Raw genomic sequence first — 23392 nt, forward strand, 5'->3', positions numbered from 1 at the left:
TTCTACCAATAGGTGCCCTTCTTTGTGAAGCATTGGAAAACCTCCCTGGTCTTTGTGGTTGAATCTGTGTCTAAAATTCACTGCTCAACTGAGGGACCTTACAGATAATTGTATGTGGGGGGTACATAGATGAGGTAGTCATTCAAAAATCATGTTATACACTATTACTGCTCACAGAGTGAGTCCATGTGTCACGTTCTGACCAGTAAAGGGGTTATTTGTTATTGTAGTGTGGTCAGGACGTGGCAGGGGGGTATTTGTTTTATGTGGTTCGGGGTGTGTATTTATGTAGAGGGGTGTTTGGTTAGTGTTTTCCGGGGATTTTGGGCTATGTTCTATGTTAGTATATTTCTATGTTCTAGTCTTTGTAGTTTTCAATGTTTAGTTTATTGATTTGGCCTTCAATTGGAGGCAGCTGCTCCACGTTGCCTCTGATTGAAGGTCCTATATAGAGGGGTGTGTTTTGTTTGAGGTTTGTGGGAAGTTGTGATTGCATAGCTGCCTGTAATCCTGTTCGTACGTTTTCTTGTTTTGTTTTCTTGTTTTGTTTTCTTAAGTGTTCAAAATAAATATATAATGAGCACTCAACCCGCTGCGCTTTGGTCCACTTACTACGACGACCGTTACAGAACTTCCCACCACAAACGGACCAAGCAGCAGGGAAAGGAGCAGCAGGTGGACTTGGGAGGAGATATTAGCCGGAGAGGGACCATGGAGAGAGGCTGAAGAGGACCGGGAACGCTACAGGGGAACATGGCTGGCAAGGAAGCCGGAGAGGCAGCCCCAATAAAAAAAATTGGGGGGGGCACATTGGTAGTTTGGCTGGGCCAAGGGTGAGCCCTAAGCCAACTCCCTGTGCTTATTATGGGGAGTGTGTGGTGAAGAGAGCGCCGGTGTATGCGGAAGTGTGCATGATCTCGCCCATACGCACGCACAGTCCAGTGCGAGTGATCCCAGCCCCTCGCAAGTGCCGTGCTAGAGTGGGCATCCAGCCTGGAAGGAGGATGCCTGCGCAGCGCATCTGACCACCAGTGCGCCTCCTAGGCCCAGGCTATCCTACGCCTGCTCTACGCACGGCAACCATCAGGCCTCTGCACAGCCCAGTTCGCCCTGTGCCAGCACTCCGCTCGTACAGGGCTACTATGACCATCCAGCCCGGACGGGTTGTGCAGGAGGTGTGCTCCAGACCTCCAGTGCTTACCCATGGTCCAGTGTATCCTGTTCCCGCTCCACGCACTAGCCCTGAGGTGCGTGTTTCCAGTCTGGCACATCCAAAGCCAGCACCACGCACCAGGCTTCCAGTGCGTCAGCCAGCCCAGTCCAACTCGTCCTGTTCCTGCTCCTCGCACTAGCCTTGAGGTGCGTGTATCCAGTCTGGCATCTCCAGTACCAGCCCCACGCACCAGGCCTCCAGTGCGTCAGCCCAGTCCAACTCGTCCTGTTCCTGCTCCTCGCACTAGCCTTGAGGTGCGTGTCTCCAGTCTGGTATCTCCACTACCAGCCCCACGCATCAGGCTTTCAGTGCGCAGTCCCCGTCCAGAGCTTCCGAAGACAGTACCCCGTCCAGAGCTTCCGACGACAGTGCCCCGTCCAGAGCGTCCGGCGACAGTGCCCCGTCCAGAGCGTCCGGCGACAGTGCCCCGTCCAGAGCGTCCGGCGACAGTGCCCCGTCCAGAGCGTCCGGCGACAGTGCCCCGTCCAGAGCGTCCGGCGACAGTGCCCCGTCCAGAGCGTCCGGCGACAGTGCCCCGTCCAGAGCGTCCGGCGACAGTGCCCCGTCTAGAGACGGCCCACAGTCCGGAACCGAGTGAGACGGCCCACAGTCCGGAACCGAGTGAGACGGCCCACAGTCCGGAACCGAGTGAGACGGCCCACAGTCCGGAACAGAGTGAGACGGCCCACAGTCCGGAACCGAGTGAGACGGCCCACAGTCCGGAACCGAGTGAGACGGCCCACAGTCCGGAACCGAGTGAGACGGCACACAGTCCGGAATCGGTGCAGCGAGAGTCGCCCGACAGTCCGGAATCGGCGCAGCGAGAGTCGCTCTACAGTCCGGAATCATCGCAGCGAGAGTTGCCCGACAGTCCGGAATCGGCGCAGCCAGAGTCACCCTTCAGCCTGAGGTCTCCAGGAACGCACATCAGCCCGAGGTCTTCAGCGATGCGCCATAGCACAGAGACTTCGGGAGGGGTAACATTAAATATGTATTCAGCGGGGGTGGACAGGTTTGGTGCGGGACTTAGGCCAGAGCCTGAGCCACCTCCACAGTAGGAGGATTGGGGAGGGGGGGGGTGTAGCACGGGAACTGTCGGTGATGGCAGCCACCCTCCCTTCCCTCCCTTTAGTTTGGGGGGTTTATTTTGTGTGTATTTTGCTTTTGTGTGAGGTGCATCCGGGGTCTGCACCTCTTGGGGGGGGGGGTACTGTCACGTTCTGACCAGTAAAGGGGTTATTTGTTATTGTAGTTTGGTCAGGTCGTGGCAGGGGGGTATTTGTTTTGTGGTTCGGGGTGTGTGTTTATGTAGAGGGGTGTTTGGTTAGTGTTTTCCGGGGTTTTTGGGCTATGTTCTACGTTAGTATATTTCTGTGTTCTAGTCTAGTCTTTGTAGTTCTATGTTTAGTTTATTGTTTTGGCCTTCAATTGGAGGCAGCTGCTCCACGTTGCCTCTGATTGAAGGTCCTATATAGAGGGGTGTGTTTTGTTTGGGGTTTGTGGGAAGTTGTGATTGCATAGCTGTGTTTAGCCTGTAATCCTGTTCGTTCGTATGTTTTCTTGTTTTGTTTTCTTAAGTGTTCAAAATAAATATATAATGAGCACTCAACCCACTGCGCTTTGGTCCACTTACGACGACGACTGTTACACCATGCAACTCATTATGTGACTTGTTTTTTACTCCTGAATGTATTTAGGCTTGCCATTACAAAGGGGTTGAATACTTCTTAACCCAAGACATTTTCAGCTTCTCATTTTGTATTAATTTGCAAACTTTTCGAAAAACATAACTCCATTTTGACATTATGGGGTATTGTGTAGGCCAGTGACAAAACATTTCAATTTAATCCATTTTAAATTCAAACTGTAACACAACAAAATGTGGAAAAAGTGAAGGGGTGTTAATATTTTCTGAAGGTATGTATCTATGAACTCTGTGCTGCACACCACATCAAGCCATCTCTGAACTGTACTTTAAATAACTGCACTATACTGCATTGGCACTCTGTCCATCGCTCTGCATTTAGATATATGTACACTGATACTGTACATTTGTACATTCACTTTCTATCAACTGTATAATCCCCTGTATATCAACTGTATTGTCAACTGTATATCAACTGTATAATCCCCTGTATATCAACTGTATTGTCAACTGTATGTCAACTGTATAATCCACTGTAAATCAACTGTATAATCCACTGTATTTCAATTGTATAATCCACTTCATATCAACTGTATTATCCACTGTATATTTGTATATCACTCTACCTAATTGCATATAATTTTTGCATAGCCGCGGGAAGTACTTTGGGGGTGGGGGTGCAGCACCCTCAGCACCCTTACATCTCTACAGATATGAATGTATGTACATTTTTTGTAAACTCCTCTGTCTGTATTGTGTCTCTAAATGGTGTCTATCACTAGCAGCACCATATCACCAAGTAAAACTCTCACTATGTTGTCTATCACTAGCAGCACCATATCACCAAGTAAAACTCTCACTATGTTGTCTATCACTAGCAGCACCATATCACCAAGTAAAACTCTCAGTATGTTGTCTATCACTAGCAGCACTATATCACCAAGTAAAACTCTCAGTATGTTGTCTATCACTAGCAGCACTATATCACCAAGTAAAACTCTCAGTATGTTGTCTATCACTAGCAGCACCATATCACCAAGTAAAACTCTCAGTATGTTGTCTATCACTAGCAGCACCATATCACCAAGTAAAACTATCAGTATGTTGTCTATCACTAGCAGCACCATATCACCAAGTAAAACTATCAGTATGTGGAAATATAATTGTTGAATAAAGGTGATTCGGATTCTGATGAAGGGGAGGAGCCAGGTTAAAGAAGATTTTTAAGCCTTGAAACAATTGAAACATTGATCATGTCTGTGTGAATAAAGGTGATTCTGATTCATTGACACTGAGTGTGTGTATGCATGTGTGTGTGTCTGTCTGTCCTGTCCAGGGGCACTACAGGAGAGCGATTGACCTGTCTAGCCGGTCAGGGGACAGACAGCGCCAAACTAATGTAAAATGAATGTGGGATTTGTTACAAATTATCTGCATCATATTCACAGCATCAAAATGAACACACATCTAACATTATGACCCTAGTCTTATCTCTACCATAGACACAATGTCTGCTACAATCCCTATCCCTAACATTAGGACCACATTGTGTGTTGTCCCTATCACTTTAACCCACTTGGACAATACATGACACCGTGTCAACATCACCCGGGAAAACAGGGCTGATACTGCACATAACCACACAAACATTACAGAGGGCAATGACATCACTGGTGGCAACAACACGGCTGATACTGCACATAACCACACAAACATTACAGAGGGCAATGACATCACTGGTGGCAACAACACGGCTGATACTGCACATAACCACACAAACATTACAGAGGGCAATGACATCACTGGTGGCAACAACAGGGCTGATACTGCACATAACCACACAAACATTACAGAGGGCAATGACATCACTGGTGGCAACAACAGGGCTGATACTGCACATAACCACACAAACATTACAGAGGGCAATGACATCACTGGTGGCAACAACAGGGCTGATACTGCACATAACCACACAAACATTACAGAGGGCAATGACATCACTGGTGGCAACAACAGGGCTGATACTGCACATAACCACACAAACATTACAGAGGGCAATGACATCACTGGTGGCAACAACAGGGCTGATACTGCACATAACCACACAAACATTACAGAGGGCAATGACATCACTGGTGGCAACAACAGCAATGATAAAGCCCACTGGGACTTCACCTGTTAGATTAGTCATGTCCTTCCTTTCGTTGAGATAGAGGGTAGAGAGAGTTAGAGAGAGGGAAAGTTAGATTTAGATGGAGGATGAGAGGGAAGTTAGAGTGAGAGAGAAAGAGAGAGAGAGAGGAGGAGAGAGAGAGAGACGGGTTATAATGAATGTGTAATGAGAGAGATGGAGGGTAATAGAACTAAGTCCCTCAGGAGACTATTTCTCATTTACAGTTCTGGGAAGCAGACAGACAGACAGACAGCTCCAGTCACGACAAATGCCGACCCAAGCACCTGTCAGCGCTGCACCCTTCTCCTCACTTTACCTCACCCCCCAATGCCAAAATGTTCCCCTCTGCCTCCCCTCCCTCCCATAGCTTCCGGGCTTAAATCTTGTTACTGTCCTTGTGGCTGTATATCCCACACTGCAGCATGAAACTCAAGAACCAATTGTGTGCTGTTAACACGTTAACGTGTGTACAGTATGAGTGTATACAGTACATTTGGAAAGTATTCAGACCCCTTGACTTTATCCACATTTTGTTATGTGACAGCCTTATTCTAAAATGGAGTAAAAATAACATTTCTTCATCGATCTACACATAATACCCCATAATGACAAAGTAAAAACAGGTTTTTAGAAAAAAATTATAATGAAATATCACATTTGCATAAGTATTCAGACCCTTTGGCAGCGATTACAGCCTCGAGTCTTCTTAGGTATGACACTACGAGCTTAGCACACCTGTATTTGGGGAGTTTCTCCCATTCTTCTATGCAGATCCTCTCAAGCTCTGTCAGGTTGGATGGGGAGCGTTGCTGCACAGCTATTTTCAGGTCTCTCCAGAGATGTTAGATTGGGTTCAAGTCCGAGATCTGGCTGGGCCATTCAAGAACATTCAGAGTCCCAAAGCCACTCCTGCATTGTCTTGGCTGTGTGCTTAGGGTCGTTGTCCTGTTGGAAGGTGAACCTTCGCCCCAGTCTAAGGCCAAGAGCGCTCTGGAGCAGGTTTTCATCAAGGATCTCTCTATACTTTTGCTCCGTTCATCTTTCTCTTGATCCTGACTAGTTTCCCAGTCCCTGCCGCTGAAAAACATCCCCACAGGATGATGCTGCCACCACCATGCTTCACCGTAGGGATGGTGCCTGGTTTCCTCCAGACGTGACTCTTGGTATTCAGGCCAAAGAGTTCCATCTTGGTTTCACCAGACCAGAGAATCTTGTTTCTCATAGTCTGAGAGTCCTTTAGGTGCCTTTTAGCAAACTCAAAGCAAGCTGTCATGTGCCTTTTACTGAGGAGTGGCTTCCGTCTTGCCACTCTACCATAGAGGCCTGGTTGGTGGAGTGCTGCAGAGATGGTTGTCCTTCTGGATGGTTCTCCCATCTCCACAGAGGAACTCTGGAGCTCTGTCAGAGCGACCATCGGGTTCTTGGTCACCCCCCTGACCAAGGTCCTTCTCCGTGGATTGCTCAGTTTGGCCGGGTGGCCAGCTCTAAGAAGAGTCTTGGTGGTTCTAAACTTCTTCCATTTAAGAATGATGGAGGTCACTGTGTTCTTGGGAACCTTCAATGCTGCAGAAATGTTTGGGTACCCTTCCTCAGATCTGTGCCTCGAGACAATCTTGTCTCGGAGCTCTACCGACAATTCCTTCAACCTCATGGCTTGGTTTTGGCTCTGACATGCACTGTCAACTGTGGGACCTTATATAGACAGGTGTGTGCCTTTCCAAATCATGTCCAATCAATTTAATTTCCCTGGGGGACTCCAATCAAGCTGTAGAAACATCTCAAGGATGATCAATGGAAACAGGATGCACCTGAGCTAAATTTTGAGTTTCACAGCAAAGGGTCTGAATACTTAAGTAAAGAAGATATTTCATTTTACATTTTTTATAATTTTGCAAACATTTCTAAAAACCTGTTTTCTCTTTGTCATTATGGGGTATTGTGTGTAGATTGATGAGGATTCTTTTTTTATCTAATCCATTTTAGAATAAGGATGTAACGTAACAAAATCTGGGAAAGTCAAGGGGTCTGAATACTTTCTGAATGGTTGCATGTGTGTGTAGAAGTAGTGAGTCAGAAAAGCAAACCAGCCTCAGTCCTGAGCCAAAGTTGCTAAGAATATCAATCATTACAGCAGAAAATTCCACTGGCAATATTCTCTCTCTCTCTCTCTCTCTCTCTCTCTCTCTCTCTCTCTCTCTCTCTCTCTCTCTCTCTCTCTCTCTCTCTCTCTCTCTCTCTCTCTCTCTCTCTCTCTCTCTCCCTCTCTCTCCCTCTGTCTCCCTCTCCATTGTGTCCCATCACCCACCAACCCCCTCTGTTACACTACTCTGTTCATCATATGCATAGTCACTTTAACCATATCTACATGTACATACTACCTCAATCAGCCCGACTAACCGGTGTCTGTATGTAGCCTCGCTACTTTTATAGCCTCGTTACTGTATATAGCCTGTCTTTTAACTGTTATTTTATTTCTTTACTTACCTATTGTTCACCTAATAACTTTTTTGCACTATTGGTTAGAGCCTGTAAGTAAGCATTTCACTGTAAGGTCTACACCTGTTGTATTCGGCGCACGTGACAAATACACTTTGATTTGATGTGTTCTGATCTCTCTCCTGAAACTCGGTCTCTATTGTGTGTGTTTTCTGTTTAGTGTGTGTGTGTGTGTGTGTGTGTTTCCGTGTGTGTGTTGTCTTTGTTTTGTGTTCCATTATCTCTCACCTTAAACTCAGTCTCTATGTTAGCCAGTCTGGCCTGTTAAACTCACCTTAAACTCAGTCTCTATGTTAGCCAGTCTGGCCTGTTAAACTCACCTTAAATTCAGTCTCTATGTTAGCCAGTCTGGCCTGTTAAACTCACCTTAAACTCAGTCTCTATGTTAGCCAGTCTGGCCTGTTAAACTCACCTTAAACTCAGTCTCTATGTTAGCCAGTCTGGCCTGTTAAACTCACCTTAAACTCAGTCTCTATGTTAGCCAGTCTGGCCAGTTCGTTGCTGAGCTCCAGCGAGGTGAATACAGGGTCCTCACTAGACAGGGACAGATAGGCAGCACTGGCCAGCCCTTTATAAGCGTTCATCCTGGAGCGCGAGTGGCTGAACGAGTCCCTCCTCTGCTTCTCTGTACACTCATTGCACTTACAGAAGTAATCATGAGGCCTCTCAATGCGGGCCCCCTTGGTGAGCAGGATATGTACAATTTCATACTCCTGACAGTGTGCTGCTAGGATGATAGGGGTGACGTCGTGAGAAAACCGAGTCCCGTCTTCGTCATAAGCGTAAAAATCATCATCCCGTAGCTCCTGTTCGAGGGGACTCTGGGTGAGCCGCAGCCCTTGGCTAAACGCCGGGTTCCCCAATATGGCTTCCACGATACGCACATACCCTTTAGATATAGCCAATAGGAGCCCGTCACCCACTCTGGCTAGCCCCTCCTTCTTTAACAGCAGCTCAGTCACTTCCAAGTGTTCATTTCCCACCGCCAGCTGCAATGCATTCTGGCCCATGTAGTCCACACAGTTGAAGTTAAGGGTCTTGGACTCCTCTAGCATCTTGCGGACCACTGGGATGTTGCCGTACTCGGCGGCGTCAAGGAAACCCTCTTCCTCGGGCGTCAGGGCCGAGCCACGCTCGTTAAACATGTAGGCGGGTCCTCGCACGGCTTGGCGACGCCCCTTCTCCCGCACTGTGGTGTGTCTCCGATGCATGGCTTCCACTCTAGAGAAGGGGGAGGAGGGAGGGAGGGCGAGAGAGAGAGAGAGAGATAGAAAAGGTTAAGCAAGGGGTATCCCTTTCCTGCAGTCAATGACCAAAAGCCTCATGGGTGGAATGTTATTCATATTTTTCACAATTTCATCATTATTAAAGTTGAGAGAGAGAGAGAGAGAGAGAGAGAGAGAGAGAGAGAGAGAGAGAGAGAGAGAGAGAGAGAGAGAGAGAGAGAGAGAGAGAGAGAGAGAGAGAGAGAGAGAGAGAGAGAGAGAGAGAGAGACTGCTGTCACCCACAGCACATGGCCGACAGCAGAACCTGGACCTGCTAGATCCTGGGCCAGATCAGGGCCCTGAGACAAAAGTAATGATTTTCCAGAGAAGATCCATATGTCAGGGAACTAGACCCATTACTAAGGTTTAAAAATAACCTCAACTGGACACCAAAATGAGGCAGTGAGGTAGAGATCCTGGACTTCCTGACAGGCCGCCCCCAGGTGGTAAGGTACGTTTTTTTTAAACTGCATTGTTGGTTAGGGGCTCGTAAGTAAGCATTTCACTGTAAGGTCTACACCTGTTGTATTCAGCACATGTGACAACTAACATTTGATTTGATTTGAATGGCCTCAGAGAGAAAGCACGCAGGGCATTCTACGCCATAAAAAAAAAAAAAATCTAATTGAAATACCTATTAAAATTTGGCTAAAACTTGTGTCATTAAATGTGTCGTTGAATTAATTCCACTTCATGGCAGCGAGGTGTGGGCTCCACATTCAAAACAAGATTTCACCCAATGGGACAAACACCCCATTAAAACCTGAAACCATTGAGGTCTGTAAGAGGTCTGTAAGATTCTCCTACATGTCAAGAGGAAAACTACAAACAACGCATGTAGAGCAGAAAAAGAGCTGAGCAAAGAAAAGTCCCTTCATCCAGCTGGTCCTGGGGCTGAGTTCACAAACCTCTTCTACTAACACACTGAAGCCTCAAGACCAGAACATCCAATCAATCAGAATAAACCAAATTACAACACAGTCAAAACAAAACTATTGGGAAACACAAGCACAAGCACAAAGCAAAATGCATTGCAATCTGGCCCTAAATCAACAGTACACCGTAGCTAACTATTTGACCATGGTTACTGATTAAAACCTTAGAAAAACCTTGACTAAGTACAGGCTCAGTGAGCACAGCCTTGCTATAAAATATTATTTGTCACATGCGCTGAAATGCTTACTTACAAGCCCTTAACCAACAATACAGTTCAAGAAATAGAGTTAAGAAAAGATTTACTAAATTAACTAAAGTGAAAAAAATACAAAAAAAAATCTAAAAGTAACACAAGAAAATAACAATAATGAGAATATATACAGGGGGTACCGGTACCGAGTCAATGTGCGGAGGTACAGGTTAGTAGGGGCCATTTGTAAAGTGACTACGCATAGATAATAAACAGCGACTAGCAGCAGTGTAAAAACAAAGGGGGGGTTGGGGGTAGAAGCTGTTAAGGAGCCTTTTGGTCCTAGACGTGGCGCTCTGGTACTGCTTGCCGTGCGGTAGAAGAGAGAACTATGACTTATAGGTCCTGGATGTCAGGAAGCTTGGCCCCAGTGATGTACTGGTCCATACACACTACTCTCTGTACCGCCTTACGGTCAGATGCTGAGCAGTTGACATACCAGGTGGTGATGCAACCGGTCAGGATGCTCTCGATGGTGCAGCTGTTGAGCTTTTTGAGGATCTGCGGCCCATGCCAAATCTTTTCAGTCTCCTGAGGGGGAAAAGGTGTTGTCGTGCCCTCTTCACGACTGTCTTGGTGTGTTTGGACCATGATAGTCCGTTGGTGATGTGGACACCAAGGAACTTGAAACTCTCGACCTGCTCCACTTCAGCCCCGTCGATGTTAGTGGGGCCTGTCTGGCCCTCCTTTTCCTATAGTACACAATCATCTCCTTTGTCTTGATCACATTGAGGGAGAGGTTGTTATCCTGGCATCACACTGCCAGGTCTCTGAACTTCTTCCTATAGGCTGTCTTATCGTTGTCGGTGATCAGGCCTACCACTGTTGTGTTGTCAGCAAACTTAATGATGGTGTTGGTGTCGTGCTTGGCCACGCAGTCGTGGGTGAACAGGGAGTACAGGAGGGGACTAAGTGTGCACCCCTGAGGGGCCCCAGTGTTGAGGACAGTGTGGCAGATGTGTTGTTGCCTAAGTAGCAGAGGGATGTGTTTAGTCCCAGGGTCCTAACTTAGTGATGAGCTTTGTTGGCACTGTGGTGTTGAACACTGACTTGTAGTCAATGAACAGAATTCTCACTTAGGTGTTCCTTTTGTCCAGGTGGGAAAGGGCAGTGTGGAGTGCAATTGAGATTGCGGCATCTGTAGATCTGTTGGGGCAGTATGCGAATTGGAGTGGGTCTAAGGGTTCCTGCATGAGAAGGGTAGACACAGGGAAACCATTGCACCACTGCAGAACTAGACATTTCCTGACAAATTGAACAAAAATATAAACAATTAGAGAGTGTAATTTCCCCAAATTTGAAACCCTTATTCAAGGTTTCAAAGACCTCTCTGATGAGATTAGGCTACCAGTCCTGTTGGGGGAGGACGCAGAGAGCTGTGGGTTGGCAGCGCACTACATTACAGCATTCCATAAGATGAGTGACAGTGTCTGACAGACCAACCAACCTGCACATGTCCTCTATGCCATTGTTATTGTTATTGTTCAATGTATGGTTATTTTGACCCTTGATTATTACTATTGTCCCATTGAAAATATTGATGATTATTTTAAAAATGATGTTATAATTGTAAATGAAAGTAAAACGCTGCACACTGCTGCTCATGCTCCCAGATGATTTTATTTATAATAATGTTTTGACCTTAGGATGCCTGATGAAGACCTGAGGGTTGAAACGTTGTAAATAAATATCACCTGGGAGCATCAGCAGCAGTATGCAGCGTTTTCCTTTCTGTTTTCCATGAGTTTGTCTACAACTCCAGCACCTGAGGATGTACCTGGATGTACGTATGTTCTTCAGCTTTTATAATTGTAAATCAATCACTTCATCTCCAAGGTACGCTTTGGCAATATGTACCTTGCTACGTCATGCCAATAAAGCAATCTGAATTTAATTGGAGAGAGAGAGAGAGAGAGAGAGAGAGAGAGAGAGAGAGAGAGAGGTAGAGAGAGAGAGTTGTCCTACTAGGAAAATAAATCAGAATGCTGAGTGCTGAGTAGAACTCCTTAGACCGTAAGAAAGCGCGCGTGTGTGTGTGTCTGTGCGCATGTGATTGCATGAGTGAGTGTGAAGAGAGTCAAATTCCCCATCTAAAAGCCAACAGGATCTTACAGCTGCACATCAGCCTCTGCCTCTCTGAGCTTCAGTGACCAGAGCTCGGTGATGACCAGCGGTCATCTGACCACATCAATCAACCACCCATCTCAGGTGGCAGGGGTTAAAGATCAGCACTTCTGATTGGTTGAATAGGCAATAGAATCCCAAAGACTGCCTACATGAATTACAAATACTATTAGCAAATACTATGTCTGCCACAAATACTACGTAGGCCACTCTGGTAGGCCTACATAATGATCAAATAGCCACAGTAGCCTACTTGGCCACTGTTAAAACTGTAACTTATAAATCAAATCAAATTTTATTTGTCACATGCGCCGAATACAACAAGTGTAGACCTTACAGTGAAATGCTTACTTACAAGCCCTTAACCAGTTTTAAGAAAAATATTTAAAAAAATAAGAAATAAAAGTAACTAATAATTAAAGAGCAGCAGTAAATAACAATGTGGAGGCTATATACAGGGGGTACTGGTACAGAGTCAATGTGTCAATGTGGAGGCTATATACAGGGGGTACTGGTACAGAGTCAATGTGTCAATGTGGAGGCTATATACAGGGGGTACCGGTACAGAGTCAATGTGTCAATGTGGAGGCTATAAACAGGGGGTACTGGTACAGAGTCAATGTGGAGGCTATATACAGGGGGTATCAGTACAGAGTCAATGTGGAGGCTATATACAGGGGGTATCAGTACAGAGTCAATGTGGAGGCTATATACAGGGGGTACTGGTACAGAGTCAATGTGGAGGCTATATACAGGGGGTATCAGTACAGAGTCAATGTGGAGGCTATATACAGGGGGTATCAGTACAGAGTCAATGTGGAGGCTATATACAGGGGGTATCAGTACAGAGTCAATGTGGAGGCTATATACAGGGGGTACTGGTACAGAGTCAATGTGGAGGCTATATACAGGGGGTATCAGTACAGAGTCAATGTGGAGGCTATATACAGGGGGTATCAGTACAGAGTCAATGTGGAGGCTATATACAGGGGTACTGGTACAGAGTCAATGTGGAGGCTATATACAGGGGGTATCAGTACAGAGTCAATGTGGAGGCTATATACAGGGGGTACCGGTACAGAGTCAATGTGGAGGCTATATACAGGGGGTAACAGTACAGAGTCAATGTGGAGGCTATATACAGGGGGTTTCAGTACAGAGTCAATGTGTCAATGTGCGGGGGCACCGGTGTTGAGGTAATTGATGTAATATGTACATGTAGGTAGAGTTATTAAAGTGACTATGCATAGATAATAAACAGAGAATAGCAGCAGCGTAAAAGGGGGGGGCAATGCAAATAACAGGTACAATCTCAGTGTTCCTCGTAAACACGTGCTGGTAGTTGCATAGAATTTTCAAAAAGTTCAAGTTTGCGCTCAGCAGACCTGAAAATTGCTCAGTGCCCCAAAAAATTTGAGGGAACATTGGCCAGCATACCTGTGGAACACTTTCGACAGCTTGTAGAATCCATTCCCTGATGAATTGAGGCAGTACTGAGGTCAAAAGAGGGTGTAATTCAATATTAGGAAAGTGTTCTTAACATTTTGTACAATCGGTGTATATTTCTCTCAAATATTTCTCTGCTTCGATTTCTCTACTGTCTCCATCTGCTCTTATTCCATGTCTGATTCCAATGTGAAATATAATTATCTTCCATCATTATAGACATCAGACCAATAGACTTGCAATCAGAGGGAAAGTGGGCAAGAGAGAATGAGAGAGAGAGAGAGAGAGAGTGAGGGAGAGTGTGCGAGAGAGGAGAGGAGAGAGAATGAGAGAGAGAGCGAGGTAGAGAGAGAGAGTGAGGGAGAGTGTGCGAGAGAGGAGAGGAGAGAGAATGAGAGAGAGAGCGAGGTAGAGAGAGAGAGAGAGTGAGGGAGAGTGTGCGAGAGAGAGATAGAGAGAGAGTGTGAGTGAGTGTGTGAGTGAGTGAGTGAGTGAGTGAGGGAGAGAGGGAGAGAATGAGAGAGAGAGAGAGAGAGAGGGAGAGAATGAGAGAGAGCGAGGGAGAGAGAGAGGGAGAGATGGAAAACAGAGGGGAAAAAGAGAGAGAAGGGAGTGAGTGAGTGAGCGAGGGAGGGAGGGAGGGAGAGAGAGAGAGAGGGAGAGAATGAGAGAGAGAGGGAGAGAGAGGGAGAGAGAGCAAGGGAGAGAGAGGGAGAGAGAGCAAGGGAGAGAGAGGGAGAGAGAGCAAGGGAGAGAGAGGGAGAGAGAGCAAGGGAGAGAGAGCAAGGGAGAGAGGGAAAACAGAGGGGAAAAGAGAGAAAAGGTGCAGAAATCGGTGAATGAGAAAGCTGTGAAGACAGGTTGGTGGGAGAAGTTTAGGTTTGTATTCCTGGTCCTCTCTCTGTTGCTTCTCTCAGTCTATGATGGCTCTCACACACATACACACACGCACACAAACACATACACATATACACACACACACAGCGCTTTGCATCAGTGAGCTCTCTTCATGTTGTCAGTCCCACATCGTTTGATGCCACTGGGCTGTGAGCAGGCTGACAGAGCAGTAAACACTATGTAGTGGCTGTTATCTACGCTGGCTCAGAGGAACAGAGAAACCATCCATTAACCATTAACTCCACAACCAGTAGCCCCACTGAGACTTTGTAGTCACGCACGCATGCACACACACACAGGTCAGGTCATAGGTTATGTTGAAATTATAAAGTCAATCCCAATGAGACTTGGAATTTAAAGGAACAGCGACGAGACTAGTGCAAAACATATGGTGAAGGAAACCCTGTCTTCTCCATGTTTCCAACAATGCGATGCTTTTTAACTATAGTAGTACATGAAAGAAGAATAAAGTTAGCTGCCTAGACAATTGTTTCCCTGCTAGATAGTGATAGCTAGTGATGGTGATGAACAAGGTGTTTATGAAACATCACCATCTCCTGGCTCCATTTACCCACCACATTCACTAGCTTGAAAAAAAGTATCAAATTAAACCCAATTCTACTATTGCCCAAAGTTGAAATATATATTTTTTAAAATAACATAATTCATGTTGGTTTTTAATTTATTTTAGTTCGTTTTGGAGTTGAAGATAATAGTTTCTGTATAGTTTTAGTTGTTCAAAAGGGTTTGTTCATTATTTTATTTCAGTTTAGTAAATAGATTTTTCATAATTAGTTTCAGTTTTTGTTTCAGTTTTAGTTTACTATAATAACACGCACACACACAAACTCACACACAACAAAATGTTCAGTGTAAGATCAAAGACCAGTAGCTACATTAAAGAGAGAATAAGAACTAGCAATGTTCTGTCTCAGCCTGGGCTTTGGTCAGACCTAACTGAGAGCATGCATGCTTCCTCTATTCAAAGACATTGCTTTCAAGGTTAATGATACGGTATCAAAGAGCAGACATGGTCCTGAGAGATCAAACGCAAACACACTGCAGGCCTACATTGGGAATATCTCCTACTACATTTCCAATAGGCTATCTTGTCAAACTGGCTCATTTGCATACGGGCTCATTTACATTTTGGACTCAGCACAGCCATCGGCCCTGATTCGGTTCCTCTCGCGGCCAGCCGTTAACATATCGGTCTCTGGTATCAATCAAGTCTCTCTCAACTCAAGGACAGACAGGTACCACGAACACGCTGTTATGGTGGAATCCGTTACGCTCCCCGTGGTGTCAAGGGCCCGAGTTAAGGCTTACATGGTTCGCTGGGGTAGCACTTAACTTGGATAGTCCATTTGTAGATTCTCTACAGACTATGAGTAACATTTCAACTAACTATCAACTAACCCTTACCCTAGCCTAAACCTTAACCCTTATTCTAAACCGAACCTTAGCCCTAACCGTAACCTTAGCAAGCAGTTGCTTATCAACAGATAGTTTGTTGATAGTATGACCATCTGTAGAGCATCTACAGACGGACTATCCAGACTATCCAACTAAAGTTTTACCCCTGGATCTGACTGAGGGGTTAGGGGATGGAATCACCCTACTCAGTCTTCAAAAAGGGGACATAGTCCTACTCAACTATTTTAACTGACAATACAACATTACATTGCATGAAATAATAACAACAAGTAATAGTGACAGAAAAAATCTGTTAAAAATATTGAGTTACTGGTGCCAGGGAACTACAGTAGAACGCTGTCACTGGACAACACACCAACAAGGAACTACAGTAGAAGGCTGTCACTGGACAACACACCAACAAGGAACTACAGTAGAAGGCTGTCACTGGACAACACACCAACAAGGAACTACAGTAGAATGCTGTCACTGGACAACACACCAACAAGGAACTACAGTAGAAGGCTGTCACTGGACAACACACCAACAAGGAACTACAGTAGAAGGCTGTCACTGGACAACACACCAACAAGGAACTACAGTAGAAGGCTGTCACTGGACAACACACCAACAAGGAACTACAGTATAATGCTGTCACTGGACAACACACCAACAAGGAACTACAGTAGAATGCTGTCACTGGACAACACACCAACAAGGAACTACAGTAGAATGCTGTCACTTTACAACACACCAACAAGGAACTACAGTAGAATGCTGTCACTGGACAACACACCAACAAGGAACTACAGTAGAATGCTGTCACTGGACAACACACCAACAAGGAACTACAGTAGAATGCTGTCACTGGACAACACACCAACAAGGAACTACAGTAGAATGCTGTCACTGGACAACACACCAACAAGGAACTACAGTAGAATGCTGTCACTGGACAACACACCAACAAGGAACTACAGTAGAAGGCTGTCACTGGACAACACACCAACAAGGAACTACAGTAGAATGCTGTCACTGGACAACACACCAACAAGGAACTACAGTAGAAAGCTGTCACTGGACAACACACCAACAAGGAACTACAGTAGAACGCTGTCACTGGACAACACACCAACAAGGAACTACAGTAGAATGCTGTCACTGGACAACACACCAACAAGGAACTACAGTAGAACACTGTCACTGGACAACACACCAACAAGGAACTACAGTAGAAGGCTGTCACTGGACAACACACCAACAAGGAACTACAGTAGAAGGCTGTCACTGGACAACACACCAACAAGGAACAACAGTAGAACGCTGTCACTGGACAACACACCAACAAGGAACTACAGTAGAATGCTGTCACTGGACAACACACCAACAAGGAACTACAGTAGAATGCTGTCACTGGACAACACACCAACAAGGAACAACAGTAGAATGCTGTCACTGGACAACACACCAACAAGGAACTACAGTAGAAGGCTGTCACTGGACAACACACCAACAAGGAACTACAGTAGAATGCTGTCACTGGACAACACACCAACAAGGAACTACAGTAGAATGCTGTCACTGGACAACACACCAACAAGGAACTACAGTAGAATGCTGTCACTGGACAACACACCAACAAGGAACTACAGTAGAATGCTGTCACTGGACAACACACCAACAAGGAACTACAGTAGAAGGCTGTCACTGGACAACACACCAACAAGGAACTACAGTAGAATGCTGTCACTGGACAACACACCAACAAGGAACTACAGTAGAAGGCTGTCACTGGACAACACACCAACAAGGAACTACAGTAGAACGCTGTCACTGGACAACACACCAACAAGGAACTACAGTAGAAGGCTGTCACTGGACAACACCCCAACAAGGAACTACAGTAGAATGCTGTCACTGGACAACACACCAACAAGGAACTACAGTAGAATGCTGTCACTGGACAACACACCAACAAGGAACTACAGTAGAAGGCTGTCACTGGACAACACACCAACAAGGAACTACAGTAGAACGCTGTCACTGGACAACACACCAACAAGGAACTACAGTAGAAAGCTGTCACTGGACAACACACCAACAAGGAACTACAGTAGAACGCTGTCACTGGACAACACACCAACAAGGAACTACAGTAGAATGCTGTCACTGGACAACACACCAACAAGGAACTACAGTAGAACACTGTCACTGGACAACACACCAACAAGGAACTACAGTAGAAGGCTGTCACTGGACAACACACCAACAAGGAACTACAGTAGAAGGCTGTCACTGGACAACACACCAACAAGGAACTACAGTAGAAGGCTGTCACTGGACAACACACCAACAAGGAACAACAGTAGAACGCTGTCACTGGACAACACACCAACAAGGAACAACAGTAGAACGCTGTCACTGGACAACACACCAACAAGGAACTACAGTAGAATGCTGTCACTGGACAACACACCAACAAGGAACTACAGTAGAAGGCTGTCACTGGACAACACACCAACAAGGAACTACAGTAGAATGCTGTCACTGGACAACACACCAACAAGGAACTACAGTAGAAGGCTGTCACTGGACAACACACCAACAAGGAACTACAGTAGAATGCTGTCACTGGACAACACACCAACAAGGAACTACAGTAGAAGGCTGTCACTGGACAACACACCAACCACTGCTGTGTGATCTCTGTAGCCTATGTTGAGGTCCAGGGTGAAAACACTAAAGCCCCATACATGACCAATGGGAGGAGTATATCTGGGTAGAATATGTCTGCACAATCCCAGTATTTAAGCAATCAAAAAATATGGCATTACTGTATTCACTCATCGTGAATAACATTTTGAGTATCCTATACATACACTACCCCACATGATGCAGTTTACTGAATCCTTCTGTAACAACTAATTGTGTTTCCACATATTTGAATATGGTATAAACTTGTCTCAATGAATAAAACGGTGGACTCACGGTGGCTGGGTCTCGCTGCTGTCTCGCGGCGGCTCTAGTAGCTTATCTGGATCTGTGCAGTGGTTCGCGTAATCATCTTGGTCCTGTCCGCGGGGGAGTCGCTGTCCGCGGTCCTGAAACGAGGGGACAGCTGCCGGGCGGTTGTCGTCGGCGGCTGCTAGGCATGAATTGTGACTTTGGCAGAACTGAGCGCGTGTCTTCGTCAGGCGCTGGGTGAACTTTGGCGGGGTGAAGCGCGGGGAGTACCCAGGTTTGCAGCCCTCTTGAGACGGGTGGAGGCAGTCCTGAGGAGCCGGGGCTGGGTCTCGAAGCACCGGGGGACTGGAGAAGAGGTCCGGCGGCCGTGGAGGAGAGGGGGTTCCGGGGAGACCAGGTGGAGAGGGACAGGGAGAGCACCGGAGCTGCGCTAGCTCGGTGCTGTCGTTTTCCTCTCCTTTGTCAGACATCGGGAGAAATCGTGAGCAGCATAGGTTAGAGTTGTTATTTAAATATAGCGACAAAATATTACATCTGAGATGCAGAACATATATATGTATATATGCACGTCAGGCTCAACAAGTTGAAGGCACAAGTTTATATTTGTATATATATATATATGCACGTCAGGCTCAACAAGTTGAAGGCACAAGTTTATATTTCTCTCCAGCACGGGTTGGGACCGATGGCACCTCTGTTTCGCGCAGCAACTCTCACGCACACACAACAGGGAAGTCCACCCTAATTAACACAGACACACACCACACACACACAGACACACACACACACACACAAACACACTGCACACGCAACTATCATATTTAAAATGCTAAATTGGGAGAGAAAGAATTAGGCCCTCAGATGGTTGAAGTCCTGAGTGCCTAGGCTGAAATAATACAACTGATATAGGCTGAAATAATACAACTGATATAGGCTGAAATAATACAACTGATATAGGCTGAAATAAAACAACTGATATAGGCTGAAATAATACAACTGATATAGGCTGAAATAATACAACTGATATAGGCTGAAATAATACAACTGATATAGGCTGAAATAATACAACTGATATAGGCTGAAATAATACAACTGATATAGGCTGAAATAAAACAACTGATATAGGCTGAAATAATACAACTGATATAGGCTGAAATAAAACAACTGATATAGGCTGAAATAATACAACTGATATAGGCTGAAATAATACAACTGATATAGGCTGAAATAATACAACTGATATAGGCTGAAATAATACAACTGATATAGGCTGAAATAATACAACTGATATAGGCTGAAATAATACAACTGATATAGGCTGAAATAATACAACTGATATAGGCTGAAATAAAACAACTGATATAGGCTGAAATAATACAACTGATATAGGCTGAAATAAAACAACTGATATAGGCTGAAATAATACAACTGATATAGGCTGAAATAATACAACTGATATAGGCTGAAATAAAACAACTGATATAGGCTGAAATAATACAACTGATATAGGCTGAAATAATACAACTGATATAGGCTGAAATAAAACAACTAATATAGGCTGAAATAATACAACTGATATAGGCTGAAATAAAACAACTGATATAGGCTGAAATAAAACAACTGATATAGGCTGAAATAATACAACTGATATAGGCTGAAATAAAACAACTGATATAGGCTGAAATAATACAACTGATATAGGCTGAAATAAAACAACTGATATAGGCTGAAATAATACAACTGATATAGGCTGAAATAATACAACTGATATAGGCTGAAATAATACAACTGATATAGGCTGAAATAATACAACTGATATAGGCTGAAATAAAACAACTGATATAGGCTGAAATAATACAACTGATATAGGCTGAAATAATACAACTGATATAGGCTGAAATAATACAACTGATATAGGCTGAAATAATACAACTGATATAGGCTGAAATAATACAACTGATATAGGCTGAAATAATACAACTGATATAGGCTGAAATAATACAACTGATATAGGCTGAAATAATACAACTGATATAGGCATACAACTAGGAATACTTCATTGTAGATTAATTAGAGCGTAGTGCAGCATGAGGTCCTTATAGGAGTTTTAAAGGTGATGCTTGCAGAATGCAATTCTAATTGGTCAACTGGCTGGCTTTAGGTTTCTTAAATATAGGCCAAGCAAAGCCCTAACTGACATGGTTTAATCCTTGGTGGTTTAGAAATAAGAGCTTGTCAAATTTATTTTTCAAATTTATTTATTTTTATATAGCCCTTCGTACATCAGCTGATATCTCAGTTGTCCAGTTGAGAGCTACAGGCCTAACGGATTGGCGACACCCAACTGCCGGCCTAATAAAGAATGAAACGATCGCCTTGTCTTTCATCGTCTGCTTGCTATGGAAAGAGATTCCCTTCTTTCAATTTGGGAGGCCCATGTGAACGGGGTCGGGGTCACCCCTTTAGTGAAGACCTACTTGAAATGTATTTTGGTGGGAGGGTTTCTGTCATGTGTTTTAATTATTATCATTTAATTAACGCACCTGCTGTTGTGCCCGTGTATCTACCAGTAGACTTTACTCAGCTGTGCTAGAAGTATCCAGAGCTCCATAACAGAAAGTCAATCACCCGCTATAGGTTCCACTTGAAATAGTGACATGTCCCCAATATGCCCCATAACCTAACTACACAATAAATTAAGTTGTAGCCTACACTTAGGCTTTATTATGGTTTTCCAGTTTAGGCTACTATGGGTAACTTAAACCTGTTAAACTCTGACGCCCTCTGGTGGCATTTTCTAAACAACGCATAATATTGTATACTACCCACATAAAGTACATTTCGGTTTCAAAACTATAAGTCCTACAAACACATGCATAGTGCTATTAGAAAGGTAAGAACTGTGGAATTCTGATAAAGGTGGCAGAAACAATGTGACTACTACTGAACTCCAGATGCATCAGACCAAACAAAAGAAAACAACATGTACATATTTTTTTTCTTCAGGGGTGGGGCTCCCCCAATTGTCCCCATGTTGCGGAGTAATAGGTTTGAAAGTCTAGGTTTTGAGATAAAATAATTACTGTTCCAAAAGGAATTTACCTAATGGTGATGCTCTAAACATGTGTAAATTCCTTTTGGAACATGGCCATTTTCCTCCTTACATTAATGATATACGTGTGAGGAGAAAGCTGACATCTCTACCTATCCATCACTGAAAATATATCCTCTGTCGGATTCCCATCCACTAGATAGCAGTATGAGATCACATGACGTCTCTTGGCCACTTAAAACCCTGTCACGTCCTGACCCTTGTAAGATGTCATTTTCTATAGTAGAGTTGGTTAGGGTGTGACAGGGGGTGTTTTTGGGTGGTTTTCTATGTTATCTATTTCTATGTTGTTATTCTAGGTTTCTAGTTCTATGTTGGGGTTTTTGGGATCTCCAATTAGAGGCTATTTAAGTAGTTTTTTTTTCCACTTGTGTTTGTGGGTTGTTATCTTTTGAGTAGTGTTTATTTCTCTCTGCGTCACGGTTTGTTGTTTTTGTTATTCAAGTTATTTGTGTATTGCAACGTTTCACGGAATAAATAAATATGTGGAACTACAACCATGCTGCACTTTGGTCCGATCCCTTAGACAACCGTGACAAACCCGTTGAGTCTAGCTTGAGTAGTGAGTCACTGTGCCTGTCACGTCCTGACCATAGTAAGTGGTTATTTTCTATGGGGGTGGTTGTCAATGTTTTGCATTTCTATGTCCAGTTTCTAGTTTTGTATTTCTATGTTGGTTTTGTTTGGTATGATCTCCAATTAGAGGCAGCTGGTTGTCGTTGTCTCTAATTGGAGGTCATATTTAAGTTGATGTTTGTCCCACCTGTTTTTGTGGGTGATTATTTGTGACTAGTGTTTGTTTCTCCTCTGCGTCACGGTTTGTTATTTTGTAGATTTCAGTTATTTGATGTATTGCATCGTTTTCACGGATTAAATAAATATGTGGAACGAAACACACGCTGCACTTTGGTCCGATCCTTTCGACAGCCGTGACAGTGCCAAAATGTCTGAATGGATTTTCAATTTTCGCATCTTAAAATGACCTTCATAATCAGGTCTTCCAAGTTATGGAGTTTATTTTAAAAAAATAAGACACATACAGGTGAAGAAGCTTCAAACTTCTTTATCAATTAACCTTTCCTATTGTAAACAATGAGCTAGCTAAACAGAGCATGTGGAGGATGCATACAATGTAATGTGGATGAGAAGGAAATTCATTGATTTACAATGACCATGACCATACCCTTTCCATGCATACTAAATATTTGCTCTTTTGGTGATTTGACCTACATCGCAAAATGAAAGCAGTTCATACAATTTTAAAAACATAACAATACATTCACTGATTTCACAACACACTGTGTGCCCTCAGGCCCCTACTCCACCACTACCACATATCTACAGTACTAAATCCATATGTACATGTGTGTATAGTGCACATGTTATCGTGTGTGTGTATATGCATGTGTCTGTGCCTATGCCTGTGTTGCTTCACAGTCCCTGCTGTTCCATAA

The 23392-nt window shown here is 44.4% G+C and overlaps 1 protein-coding gene across 1 annotated transcript in view; it reads right to left on the reverse strand.

Moving 5' to 3' along the window:
• The window catches only part of trpc7b (transient receptor potential cation channel, subfamily C, member 7b), a 66695-nt gene extending 47193 nt beyond the window's left edge, over positions 1-19502 (reverse strand). Inside the window, exons 1-2 of the mRNA XM_014212395.2 lie at positions 18851-19502; positions 7986-8748 (exon numbers count right to left, since the gene is read on the reverse strand). Of these exons, the coding sequence (XP_014067870.2) occupies positions 7986-8748; positions 18851-19296 (1209 nt within the window). The 5' untranslated portion in view covers positions 19297-19502. The remainder of the gene's footprint in view (positions 1-7985; positions 8749-18850) is intronic.
• Between the last annotated feature and the right edge of the window lie 3890 nt (positions 19503-23392).

The sequence above is a fragment of the Salmo salar genome, chromosome ssa09 (genome assembly GCF_905237065.1).
Source record: "Salmo salar chromosome ssa09, Ssal_v3.1, whole genome shotgun sequence".
In the NCBI taxonomy this organism is placed as follows: Eukaryota; Metazoa; Chordata; class Actinopteri; order Salmoniformes; family Salmonidae; genus Salmo; species Salmo salar.